Source organism: Denticeps clupeoides, chromosome 8 (assembly GCF_900700375.1).
Source record: "Denticeps clupeoides chromosome 8, fDenClu1.1, whole genome shotgun sequence".
Lineage (NCBI taxonomy): Eukaryota > Metazoa > Chordata > Actinopteri > Clupeiformes > Denticipitidae > Denticeps > Denticeps clupeoides.
In genome coordinates, this window is record NC_041714.1 from 16,066,961 (window position 1) to 16,080,960 (window position 14,000).

A 14,000-nucleotide genomic window follows, 5' to 3' on the forward strand; every position below is an offset into this window, starting at 1 on the left:
CGTGTACTTTACCCACTAGGCCAACCACTGCCACCAAGTTATTAACAAGTAAGTGAATGGAACCATAAATGTCAGTGACTCTGTGTGGTGGGGAGTTGGAATAAGGGTGGACAAGCTTGTGGAGAAATGCTGCCCACTATTGTAATGTGTATGAATGGTAAAATCTTAAACATAATTAATAATCTCGTTTTTAATGAGAATGTTAGGGGCCAAGTATTCGTTTTAATGACAAGGGCCATTGTACACTGTCCTTGGAGTTCACCTCCCTGCATTTCTTTATTCTATTTTTCATCCCTACCACACTTAAGAGGAACCCTTCAGCCAAAAGAAAAGGAGGGGCAGCTCTGAAACATGCAGTGCAATGATGGCGAGAGAGCTGCAGGTGTTTTTTTTTTTTTTTAACCAAATGTTTACAGCTTTGCACTGGACCCTTCCGGGTGTCTACAGTCCTTCTGGACTGAGGTTCACATCATCTTACTCAGCAGTGACCCTTTCAGAGCAGTTATCTGGTGGTGAAGTTAGCTGGTCCTCAAGGACCTCCTCCATCTGAGTAGTGGAGGCCGAGTCCCGAACCGCCAAGGTGCCACTGAGAAGGTTCCGTCCCGACACATTGCTCCCCTGGGTGTGATGGGTTAAAAGCAGAGGACACGGTTCTATGTGTGCAACGTGTGCTGTGCATCACAATGACAATAATTTCACTTTCCATCTGCTACCCGTGCTTGCTTTGTTCACGGTGATCCATGATCTCAGCCCACATCCTCCCAAAACCAAACCTAAAAACTGTGATGAGTGGGGGAATGCGGATTTAAAGAAATCCAACCTAATCAGAACATTGTGTTGGTGATAATAAAAAAACATTCTCAACATAAGCAGAACGAAAAGAGGGCTTCTATATTTAAATGTTAAACTGCGTTCCTCACATAATAACACTCAGTCATAGAAATTATGGAATTCTAACAACTGATAATCCAGACCGGGTTTTTTGTTTACCAACCATGCAGCTACTGCCTGACTGTAGATGATGTCTAAACTCCGGTCTGGATTTATAGTTTCTGGTCCCAGAATGCTCATCATCATTGAGTCAAACCCCCATTTCTGACGTGGCATGTAAAGATAACCCCTTTAGGTGAAATCCAAGCAGATTACAAGTTGTATAAAAATCAGCCAGAGTCATATATGTAAACAGGCTTTAATAAGTTCAAAATGACATGTACAGTATTACTACAGGAAAAGAAGAAAACCTACAATGCCCAGGACCTTCTCCATGGAAGGCGGTGCACAGCAGCAACTACGGAGTAGTGAGACTGTAACGATAGAACCAAACCGACCGATTATCAATGAAATGCAGTTACAGCGACCATACACAGGGACCCATCCATCAATAAAAACTTTTTTCTCCTTTAGTCACAAACATAGTAAAAGACATCATTTATAATAACCAACTTCATCATCATCTTCAGAGATATAATACAAGCTCTAAAATAAGTCATCTTCGTAGTCTTCTATTAAAAACTGCATTTAAAAAAAGAAAGGCATAGAAAGAAAAAGTTACTACTTGTATAGAGCAATTCACATTTGATTTTTACGCATTCAGGTCCATGTCTTACGAATAGGTAAGGCAATGGGTGGCACTGTACATGTCCCATAATCCTCAGAGTGGCCATGGAGATGACGAACACCCGACCCTTCCCAGCTTTCATTCCAGTGCCAGGGTGAAATAGGTGAGTACGTCCAGTTTTGTGGAACCTACATCTAGAACATTCTGTACAAGAGACTGAATTTGTGGGGTGCCAGGCTGTCACTGGTGGGAAGTGGGGGTGTCTTTTGGTTTCCCAAAGCTGGTGTGGAGAGAAGATCCCCGTATTTCATTGCTACCAATGTTCTACAAAGAAAGAAAAATTGTACGAGACATCTCTATACACATCTGTACCGCAATGAAGGGGTAGGGTAGGGTGGGCGGGGCCGTTACATTATTTAACATCATATTATACAAGAGGTGCACTAAACACCAGGGTCCTAAAATCATTGGTGTAAAAGTCCGCCAGATCGATGAGGTTGTGCTCATTGGAACCATATCAGCTGTTTCCTTGGCAACCAGCTGGTGTTCCCAGTCCGGTCATTCGGGCCGACAGTGTTGCTGATGTGTTCTCATCCATGGTCCACTTCCACATCATCTAATGCAGGCATGAATAATTTGGTCCAATTCAGGATGTTTTTGTTTTATCCCAAATATCCTGTACAATCAACCAGCAGCATAACATATTATTTAGCTTACATTGTTAGGATAGCACTCTGAAGGCTATCTCATAATTATTCATTTTACTTAAATAAAAAAAAAGAAAAACAACATGAGTGGATAGAAATACATTTACAAGTGATTACATAGCTTGCTACAAAAATGTAGAGAGTAGCTAGGTGGCAAGCAAAGGAAGAAGTGTTGAAGCTCGTCACCCACAACATGTTAAACCAATATGGTGAGAGAACATTCCCAGCGAGGGCAATGCTGAGTAAGCTGCCCCTCCATCGGTTCCCTGTTCTGCTGCTGAGAAAAGATGCCCCAAGAACGAGCTTAAGCTTGATGGGAGGAGATTCACTGAGGTTCAGGAGTTGGGGTGCATCTGGGGTCTGCTCGACCCAGGTGGTGGGCCAGGAGTAGGTTTAGTCAAACAAAGGACCAAGCAGAAGCACTGCAGACGTAGCATGAAGACGGAGAAAAGCAGCAGAAGACAGGAGACGTTCAGGTTCCTAATCGATCCTCATCTCTGGGGTGCTCTTCTCTTTCTGCAGCAGTGGTGGGTAACCGCCATTCCCTTCTGTAAAACAGAGCTGCCCCCTGCAGTGGGGGGTGGAGGTGGACGGGCCACAGGCTCAGACACAGGTGCCCTGGTGGGCAGAAGGCAGAGCTTTGCGGTTCTTCAAGCACTGGCTCTTCTCTTTAAATTCCAGGCTTTTCTGCTGGGACGTGTCGATCAAGGCGCTGGCGATGGCGATACCTGCAGAAGAGGAGGAAGAGTCAAAACAAGAAATCAACAATACCGATTTCAGATTAAAGCACCGGACTTCCATTTTACATGGCGCATTAAAGAAGATTAGTACAGGAGCAAGAGGAATCAGACTCAGGAATGACGACAACCAGACTGTTCGTGGTGGTTTTTTGGAGATGCTAAATAAGCTGTTGATTGGCTCAGAGACACGGGCCGTGCTGATGAGGAGGACCTGAATGTGGAAGAAGACTGGCAGGCGACCTCCACCTCAGGTCTAATAATTGCTGAGTCAGAAGCCGCTGGAGGGTAGGAACTCTCTCTCTCTCCCTCCCTCTGAGGAGAAGGGATGGTGCCGTGAAGCTCGGCTCCCTGCCCACTGGCCTCGGGCCTTTGCCGCCATGCCAGCGTGCTGTCAGGAAGGCCTGCGGCAAGACCAACGGCCTGCCACCCCCAACAGAGTCGTTTCTCACAATTCATCTCACAAATCATTCCCACAGAACAGAGAATAAGCGATGGAGGATGGAAACGGAAAAAAAACCCATAAAAAACACTCTTACTTCTTCACTTGGGTCTTGGCACACTTCCATCGCATCCGCTACTCGGGCAATGCAATTATCCAAGGGGAACAATTCATTACTGAGACCACAAGGAATTCAGTCGTGCCAGTTTGGGAACGCTGCAACACTCCCGGCACAATTCAGAGGGAGGGAGCCACGGGGATTTAGAAGCCCAATCTCCATTATTCTCGTGCACTGTTCCTGGATGAGGGACTCTATAGCAGCGGGACTGTGGCACGGGAATGCGAGAAAAAAGGGGGAGGAGCTTTCCCGCACACAAAGCTGCCCAATGCTGCATAATTATTAAACTTGTTGCATTTATGCAGTCAGGACGCACCATGTCCACCAACAAAATGTTATTCATGTTAAAATAAATGTGTTCACATAGATAAGCACAATGGGGACTCCTGTAACTGATTTCATATGTTAATATTAAATATATTAGCTGTAAACATAGCAGCCCTGCAATTATGATGTTGCCAGTTGCCAGTCTTCTACCTGCTGCTCAGGTAGAAGAGGGAGGGAGACATTATTCTCACACCATGCTCTCTCAACAGTTTCAGCGTAAATACACCCTAACCCTGACGAATCGCCCTCTTCTGCACCACGCAGGCCGCAATGCATGATTCTACATGGTTTTACATTTACATTTACAGCATTTACCAGACGCCCTTATCCAGAGCGACTTACAATCAGTAGTTACAGGGACAGTAGATGAGTGGACTTTAGACGCTGGGTATTTTAATGTGAGCGAGCGTGCCATTATGCTGCCAGCTTGCCAAGAACTGGCGGTGCTATAGGCTGGCAGGAGAGGGCAGGAAAGGCGGGGTTACGTAAGCGCTGGATGCTGGCCAGCATTGATTGGACTCATCTGTGCTCCGTTTGCTTTGTTCTATTGTTGCTGACGAGTTTCTGCTCTGTTTTAGTTGGTCCGAATCTTGAAGCTGGAACTCATCAATCACGAGGGCAACCGAAGAAAATATCCTATCTGTGCCGCAGAACGTTCAGTAACACTAAACAAATACGCCCATTCCTACGCCCACGCTCTGGCGGCCTGTTTGGTAAAACTCAATCTACGTGAAATCCCTCACTGCCAGGCAGACTCGTTCATCCAGGGACGTCTGGCGCTGCTGCAAGGTTAACAGCGCGACTGCCGGCCATTTTAACATGCAACCCAGACCCGCCTACACTCAACCCGAGGTCGCCGTACCCAGGAACAGCACGACGCCTTTCATCCGATGTAAAAAGCCCACTGTGACCTCGACCGTCCCAAGGACATCCGGGGGGGATCCAGACCGATGATTAAGAGTCGGAATGTTATGCAGAGCCCATCATTCATTAACGTCAAATAAAAACATTCCTTTTAACTTTTATTCAACCTCAAAAACAGGACCAATGTCGTGCTGACTGTCTGACCCACAAAACAATAACAGCCATAAGTATGTCTCAGCCAGACAGGGTGACCCGGCGAGGATGGACGGGGCGTTTTTGTGCAGCTTACAAAGTGTCCTGCTGAGTAGAATCAGCAGTAGAATCTGCCAATAGGGCGCCATGTTCTATAGATTCAACCTAGAATTCCGATTTTGATACATGTAGTGCAATGTACTTCCCTTCAAGAGATAATTCACAATGAGACTGTCCTGTACAGAGGGACCCTCAGTGTGGACCCGTAAAAGTGCAAATGATAATCGGCCCAAAAAATTCGATAAAGAAAATTAAGAAATTAAGCAAGTAATTAAATACTAGATGAGAAATTATATGTTGACTTTGTACTTTTTAGTTTGTGGTTTTATAATTACTTAAAATCTGCAACCTCAACCGAAATACGTGACTGATCCTCCCACAATACAGCCATTATTCCCTCCCTTCAGTTGCTGTTACTGAAAAGCTACAATGGAACTTGAAATATTGTGCAATCCATAGAACATTCTATATTTCTGCATAAATATGACCAAAAAAACAAGCAGATTAAACAAACTAAACAAAATATTGTACAAAATATTGCACATCTGTGTGTGCCTAGGGGGCAGAGGAGACATCAGTAATGGTACAAGTTCCCAGTTAAGGTTCCAACACATTAATTAGCACCAAGAACTACACAATCTAGATGGAAGCATTGACAAGAGGGTAAAATAGCGTTACCCCAGCAGACATTTACACCTGCTCTGCTACCCCCAAGCCTCCTGTAAAGCAAAAACAAGGTGCAGTGAAAGAGAGAGGAGGCTTTCAAGTGTCGGAGAAAGACAGCAGACAGATGCCAGAGTGACTTCCTCTCTACATGCCCAATGCCGAGCGATTGCTCGCGGAAGAACAACAAGATTCGCTCCCTCTGATGTGCCACTCAGCCGGATCGTTCACTGTGACATCACAACGACACAAACAGGCACAGAGAGCCACTCCAAAGCCCACCTGGCAGTCAGCGGGAAAGAGACAGGAAGCAGCGCTATTCGGATATAAAGGATGCCTTTCTATGCTCCTTGTTACGCCGTTGTTATTGCTGTTGTGCACTGCTGCTTCGCAAACTGAGGGTAAATTATTACCTGAGACGCAATGGGAAAAAAGATGATTTTTTTTTCTGTGTGTGTGTGTGTGTGTGTGTGGGGGGGGGGGGGGTGTGTGACAGGCCAGCCACCTGGGAGAGAGCAACATGTGCAGTGAGCTTCTCTAAAGAGAACACCGTCAAGCAAGGTTCCTCAGACAGGTCCGCCTGTCAAATGTACACTCAACAAACCAAAGCAGTCTGACCTGAGATAAATACTGACATGCATGCAAAAGGTGATCAGGCTGGGAACAGTCTATAACGGCACGCCTAGAAACGCATATACATATCTGAAGTGGAAATAAACACAATTACTGCATCTGCAGCTATAATGGGTCATTTGTGCCAAAATGTTACATTAATTTACTTGGTTCTGATTAATTTCAGCATCATCTGATTTTGACATCCACGGGTCATGGAGCCAATTCCACATTGGAACAAAGAGACAACCGTACACATATCATCAGAAACTGAATACATTACGATTCAAGAGCATGTTTTAATGTCTCTCCGTATCAGGTCATATTGTTGTCAATTTAATAATTCATTGTATTTTAATTTTGGCGGCAATTTTTTTATTATTATTATTTACTTATACTTATTTCTGCATTTCTCTTGAAATGCTATTCTGAGACGCAAAGAACGAATGAAAAATGTTATTAAGGTGAAGTAAAAGTAAATTGAGTGGGTCTCCTGTGCTTTTGGTTGATTGAGTCCATCCCAAATCAGCGCACTGCAAGGAGATGATGACACATTAAAAGACGTGATTGCGACCAATTTAGCGGTGTTAGTTGGACCCTAGTTCAATGTGTCATTAGTACACAGGATCTGGTTAAAAATAAAGTGGCGACTGCAGACACCAGCTCAGATGAGCAACTCGACACCGCAGCCTTGATCGATTCCTCGGATCCCATTCGCCCGAGGAGGGCTGCACTCTCGGGAAAACACAGAAAACACTGTCCACACAACAGCGAGGATGTGGAGGTAAAAGAGCTAATGCGCTCTCGATTTACGTGGGTGGTAATTAGTCGTGGAGATGGCGAGACGGGTGTAAGATGATAGGTGAACACGGGTTTCCGCCACTGGCCAGGGACTGCCGGACCACCGATAGACCTGCACCACTTCCTTAATTATCATCTACTGTTACACAGGACAGATATGAGGGGGTGGGCTGTGGCAATGACGTTACCCCGCAGGAACAGTGACATGGGGTATAATAAAAACTGGCAAGCGGAAAGTTCTGAATTCCTCAATGCTCCCCACTTATGTTGCTTTTTACCTGACATATTTATCATCCAATGACTTAATTATAGGCTTGGAATGGAAACATAATACTTAACAGATAAACTGAACTTGAACAGCAACCAATAAAATGAAAATGACATATGAAGGGCTAAATGAACCCTTTCCTCCATGTCTTGAAGCACCACAATGCACCACATATGCCTGTTGTTTCCGGGGCTGTTGTGGAAAGAGGAGCCTTTTGTGAAGTGGCCACTCTGAGCCATTTTTAGACACAATTTAACTCGATTGTAGTGCAACACTGATGGACGAGCACATTTTTTGACCCCTCCCACTAATGAAATGTGCCGAGTGCGATTTTAGCACAGTCTTTAGGCCCACATCTGAACACACCACGCAATAAAGCTAAATTGACCCAAAACACAGAACTGTGGAGGGAAAATGTGCTTGCGTCTCCGTGTGTGTGTGTCACAAGTATATCTTTACAGGCTCCCAAGGGGCAATGGGGTGGGGTTTAGCATACAGAGGACAGAGACTCCTTCCACATTGTAATAAATGTGCTTGTGAGCAGGTATACCCGTACCTGACTGGCCGGGAGGCGGGAATCCTGAAGGTCCACGGGGGAGACACATCAGCACGGTCAACACGGCGGCTTTACCCCCTGAACATGGCTCCATGGCAATGGGTTTGGGTGGTCCCTGTCCGGGGAGACAGAAAAGTGTTGGCATTAAATACATACATTTTTAAGTTCTTTTTTTTTCGGACAGGATTAAAAGATGCTGAAACTCTTTAGCGTTATCAACAGGTCACTGCCACGTAACAGTCATGTCTATTTTAAAGCCATAACTAAAATATTCTTTCATCCATTGAAACTGAATATTTATTTCAGTAAACAAGATGCCCTTTCACTGAAATTTCATGCGTCACATGAAATTTTTGCAGAAATTTGGTGAATATGTCTCCGCTAGAGGAATAAAGACTCAGGCGTCGAGCGTGAGTCAGTCTGCTGATGACGGCACAAACACAACAAGGCTGATGCCAGTCTCTCACACACACACACACACACACACACACACACACACACCTTATGGAGGTACAAACGGCAGCTCAGACAGCCAATCAGACAGGCCCTGGTCAGTTTAACTGCAGCCTGCCGTGTAACACCCAACTTTAGCTTTAAATACATGTGGTGCTCACCTCTGGCATACGTTTACCGTGTTTTAATAGACTCAAAGACTATTAAACGAACCCGACACCCAAGCCTCGGCCATTAAAAACACAACATAACACCCACGCCTCGGCACGCAGTGCAAAAGTGTGTAAGTGTCCGTGCAGGAGAGTGCGAGATGGCGCAGGCGTAACAGCGGCACTCTTAAAGGTCAAATTACGGGCCGAGCTGACAGCCCTGTCCATCTCAGGGTCCGGCCGCGGGCTGTTATCGCTGCAATATCTGTCTGCCGAGGGGAGAGTGGAGCCACTTTCAGCTGCACTTAGCAGCTCAGGGCCATTGTTTCTGAGTGACGGAGGGGCAGGGGTGTCTGGCTGACTCATTTTGGCATCCTCACCACTCCGTGGACAGAAACACACTCCATCTCTCCTCTTCACGGTAGGGTTGCACTATTCACTTTATTTACATAGCTACAACGTCTCATACTGGAACCACGGGAAACTATGCAACAGGTGACCTACCACCTCGATCTACTTAATAAGCAGGGCAGAGACAATGTGAAAATGTAGGGGTGGTAGTAGTCTAGTGGGTGACATACTCGCCTATGAACCAGAAGACCCAGGTTCAAATCCCACTTACTACCATTGTGTCCCTGAGCAAGACACTTAACCCTAAGTTGCTCCAGGGGGGGACTGTCCCTGTAACTGATTGTAAGTCACTCTGGATAAGGCGGTTTGATAAATGCTGTAAATGTAAAATGTATCTACATTATACTGAATTACACTGAATTGGTGTCTGGGCCTAGTTGTTGGGATAAAAACTGAAGTGATTGTCATTGTGAAACACTGCAGCACAGCACACAATGAAATGTGCCCTCTGTTTTTAGCCCAGCACCTTAGTGAGCAGTGGGCAGCAATGGGTAAGCATCTTAACTACATTAAATCTGCATTAAATGCTCACTGTGGCCAATGTAAACACGGTCCTGACAGATGCTTGATTGTCTCAAAAATGCACCAAAACACAGATGTTATCAAAACTTCCCAATCTGTCAATCCTGTCTCCTCTGTACCCACAGCACCATCAGCACGCATCACAAATGTTGTCACAGTTTCAAACTCATTGTGTACACAAATCAGCGACTAGAAGTCTGCATAAGAGCCACTGTGGAATTAAAATGGAGAAATGTAACATAAATAAAATAATTCCGATAGACATCTTGATTTAAATCAGCCAAATCAAAAAATTCAACCGACCAATTCTATCAACCACCCCACCCACTAACCAAACCCAATCAACCAATCCACCATTTTAATTTAATCATGTATGGTGTATGCCTACCTGGCAGATATTTGTCTTGGTGGTCCCTACCCTTGGTGTTCTTCACGCACACACAACCCCGACAGGCGCTCAAACTGTGAGGACGGAGGTGAGCAGTGCGGCTCCGCCCGTCAGCTGTCACTTCCATTGCAGACCTTTCAATCAGGCACTAAGTGCGTTCTCTTCCTGCTAAATGGCGGAGTTCATTATTTGCCCCGAACACCTACAATTCTCACATGCGGCTCCTCTAAATATCTCTGTTAATTACTGCAGATCTCCATTTCCCAGCCTGCACTTAGACAGTGCGCACCCCCGGCCGCACCATTGTCTGAACACGTCCAACTGCACATTTAATGGCTATTTTCGGGTTTCATTTTTTTTCAAACTCCAAAGTCCAATTTCTGCCAGATGAAAGAGCATTTGAATGAGAACAGCCTCACAAAGCTGTTATTTTAAATACATTTAAAAGGGAAATATATGTCTTCACTGCAGGTGGGTGGGAGCTGAATGTAGAATGCAGAATTTCACGGCCTGAGTTGAGTGTGATGTGTGGTGCTCCTGTCTCACAGGGTTGCGGGCGCCGTTATCGCGCAGGCACACACATGAGCTGCGCTGAAAAGGCAGCATTTAAAGCATGTTCCGCACACAACACTGCAGGACCACTACAGTCGAGTTCAATACCTTGACACTCAGACACATCAGACTCATCAGATTTGTGGCCCTTTTCAAACCTTGTCCTATTAACAACACGGAAATAAGAGAAAGAAAGAACAGTCCACTACTATGAGGACGTCTGCGTGAAAATGTAATCATATTATCGTATCCCTATCTACTATATATATCCAGAAAATGGAAAGAAAATTAACAATATACGTTTTTTAGGCTTACTGAATTACAGTGGAGCAAAGCAGTAATTAAGGGTGAATATACATGTATTTCATGAGGACACTACATAAGGACCCAGTTGTAATGTTTTAAAATGCTAAAATAACAACACACCGGTATATGGTCATGGCTGGGTCTCCAGACAATGGTCTACGTTTTCTTCACAGTTTGTCCAAACGATCAGACCCATGCCACGCTCATCCGCCCCCCGTATTGATTCCGGCTGCATGCTGGGAGAGATATCAGTCTCATTCCCATTAATGCTCCTCCGGACAGATTAGCCACAGTCCATCTGTGGCCCACTTAGCGGCCATTCAAATGACATGGAAAATTAATACAGATAAAATTTAGGGATGTGAAGTGGGGGCTAATGCACCAAACGCCAAAATGAGATTTTGCCCAGTAACCATTACAGACACTTGATGCAGTGGCCATGAACTGTCATAAACACTGTTCAAGGAATAATCTTCAATCCACCGACTTTTTTCCATCCTTAAGAAGAGTGAGACTTCTCCATCAGTGCAGCAATAAAAAAATCTTTCACTGGTCAAAAATGGCCAAGGAGCAGATGCCTTGGCTGAAAATGATCTTTTCACGGGACAACAGTGTCGGCTTTATACCCGGAGCTCTGCAGCCGCACCAGAGGCTGTAAAGCGGTCAGATAGAACAGATTTACTGTCAATTTACTCCCAACTGCACCAGCACTTTCATCAGTGCAACAGTGGCCCACCACCATTTTCAACTTTTTTAAAAGTCTGTCAATGTTGGTAAAGGTTGGGTTATACCAGGCCATTTTTTTAAATGGGTCATAGATCCACTCATAGGAGGCAGAGGCTGTTCTATATGGTAAACCAACACAACAACAGTGCAAACTCACATTAAACGTATAAAAAAACACCAGCCTCGGAAAAAATTACTCAGATAAATAACTCTTAGGCCCAATCTACACAAAAACCATTTTCCCTAAAACATAATGCTGTTTGGAGCATTATCTGAGACGCAAAGAATGACCTGAATGCTTTTTTAACTCCCCTCCACACCTGTAAGTGGTGCTTTATGGGGTTCTGCAGCACAATCATGAACACGTTATCTGCCATTGTTGTATATATGATGTATTTGGGGTTATAAGTCAGGTTGGACTAATTCCCCAGGGAATGAGCTGTCTCTCATTAACTTGTTGGTTTAATTGATTAATCTTACCAAAAAGGAGGAGATAAATTCAAAGAATAAAACACAAAAGAGATGTAGAAAAGAGTCCAAATTCACCTCCAAACCCCCGACTTCTGAGGCCTTCAGTGATCTCCGTATTATTAGGTCTACTGGAATGCCGATTTAGAATGCTTTCACTTGCTCTGCTCTGGCAGAAAAAAATGTAGAGCTACTTCCCAGAACATAAAAGAAAAAGGACAACCACATGGTAATATAGTCTTGTTATTACTAGTACACACACACACACACACACACACACACAAAAGGTCATAAATTTAGTGGATTACAAATATAACTACCTCCATCTAACAGATTTGAGCCTTTGAATCCTTCATTATAAAAATAAACTCAACAAGCCAAATCCAAATAAATTGTCTTTTATCCAAATTCAAAATTGATTTTCTTTGTATATAAAAGCAAATTGTAGCTCTCACCTTTACTGAAATATAATACTTCTTGGTATATACACTCATACACATGGCGGTATTAGCATGTGCAGAGAGTCCACCCTCCACTGTCCAGTGACAGCACTCATCCATCATGCTCTGTGTCTGTTAGCAGCTCCATATGCTGACCGCCGGCCCTCGAGAATACAGTCTGGCTGCATGTCCACTGAGGGGCCGCAAAACGCCGAGACTTTTATTCTAAAATTCGCTTCCAAAACAAGGAAGCATCGGGGAGAAGTGGAGACACGGTTTCAGTGGCATGCCACCAAAAAATAAATAAAATGGAATGGTAAGTATACTTTGGTGCTCAAAGTTTAAATGTATTAAAAGGTTCAAAAGGTTGGTAATATTTGTTTGCTATGTCTTTTATTACTAAGTGTAATATTTTTATTACTAAGTGTTTTCATGTAATTGACAAATATATAGAACATTGCCCGTATCTGCCTGTTTTTCATTTCTTTTATAAAAAGGCACAGAGCATTTATGTATTTGATTTTGACCAATAGATGCATAGCTCAATTTGGACAAAAAAAGACATGTCAACATTTAAAATCCATTCTCAGTACTGAAACTGGAGTTTCACAGCAGATTCCTCACTAATGTAGTTTTCAATAAAGATCATTGATTCGTATTTGAAAAATGTAATATTTAAATGTATTGTGTATGATAAGACTCTTTGTTAAACCTAAACTAATATTTGGCTTTAAAGATGTAAACCAGTAATGTTGGATTTGTCCCACAGAAGGTGATATTACAGTAACACTACAGTAATTACAGTAATGAAACCCCTTGTTTTGGATCCATCCAGGACAGTAGACCAATTCTCCATTGTTCTATATGTCAGCGCGGCTGATGTTTGGTTAAAGCACAAAATACATGCATAAAAAAGTGATACAAGTGAGTTGATGAGATATGGGTGAACATGTCTTATTGAAGTGAACCAAGATTTTAAGTCCAGAAGAATAACCGTCTGCAGAGTGAGAAGCTGTGAGATGATGTTTTTTCTCAGAGCCTCTGTTGGACGTTTGCCCATGTGTGAAGATAACTGTGCAGTTTGTGTTCCACTGCTAGGGGAAGTGGTTGGCCAAATGATTGAAAGAATAAATTGACATGATGTAAAAAGGAAGTGAAGTAAATCAGTTAAATTGCCTTCCTTAGCACCACAACATTAATTAAAACTCACTAATTGGCATATGTATTTGCTTATATTCAGCATCAATAAAAATAATACAGCATCAATAACAATAATACAGATTCATCTCATACAAGGTATGAGATGAAAAGAACTTCTGGGCCATCATTGGATCTGCACATATTGAGTTGCCCCAGAAGCAACATGCTTTCTGAATGATGTCATGGGGTTTTCACAATATTAATATTTATCACTGAAAATAGTAAAACAATACTGGATTCTCTGCAGTAATGATGTCACAGATCATGTGACTGGTACAATGGTACAAAATAGAGCACTAGAACTTTTCATCGTCGAAGATAACAAGTGTTTGAACTACATGAGCATACTTACCCTACACTTGCAGATGAAGTTCGCAATGCTCATAATCATGACATTTTTTTTTCATCTGCCTTCCCTATCTCAACTTAGTTATCTCAAACTGGCGATAAACACAGCGATGAACGCTGGGTAAGGTCAAA

The 14,000-nt window shown here is 43.5% G+C and overlaps 1 protein-coding gene across 1 annotated transcript in view; it reads right to left on the bottom strand.

The window, feature by feature from the left end:
* Positions 1–1,173: 1,173 nt before the first annotated feature.
* Positions 1,174–14,000, bottom strand: part of atrnl1b (attractin-like 1b) — a 78,613-nt gene continuing 65,786 nt past the window's right edge. The window contains exons 28-29 of the mRNA XM_028988762.1: positions 7,906–8,020; positions 1,174–2,993 (exon numbers count right to left, since the gene is read on the bottom strand). Of these exons, the coding sequence (XP_028844595.1) occupies positions 2,869–2,993; positions 7,906–8,020 (240 nt within the window). The 3' untranslated portion in view covers positions 1,174–2,868. The remainder of the gene's footprint in view (positions 2,994–7,905; positions 8,021–14,000) is intronic.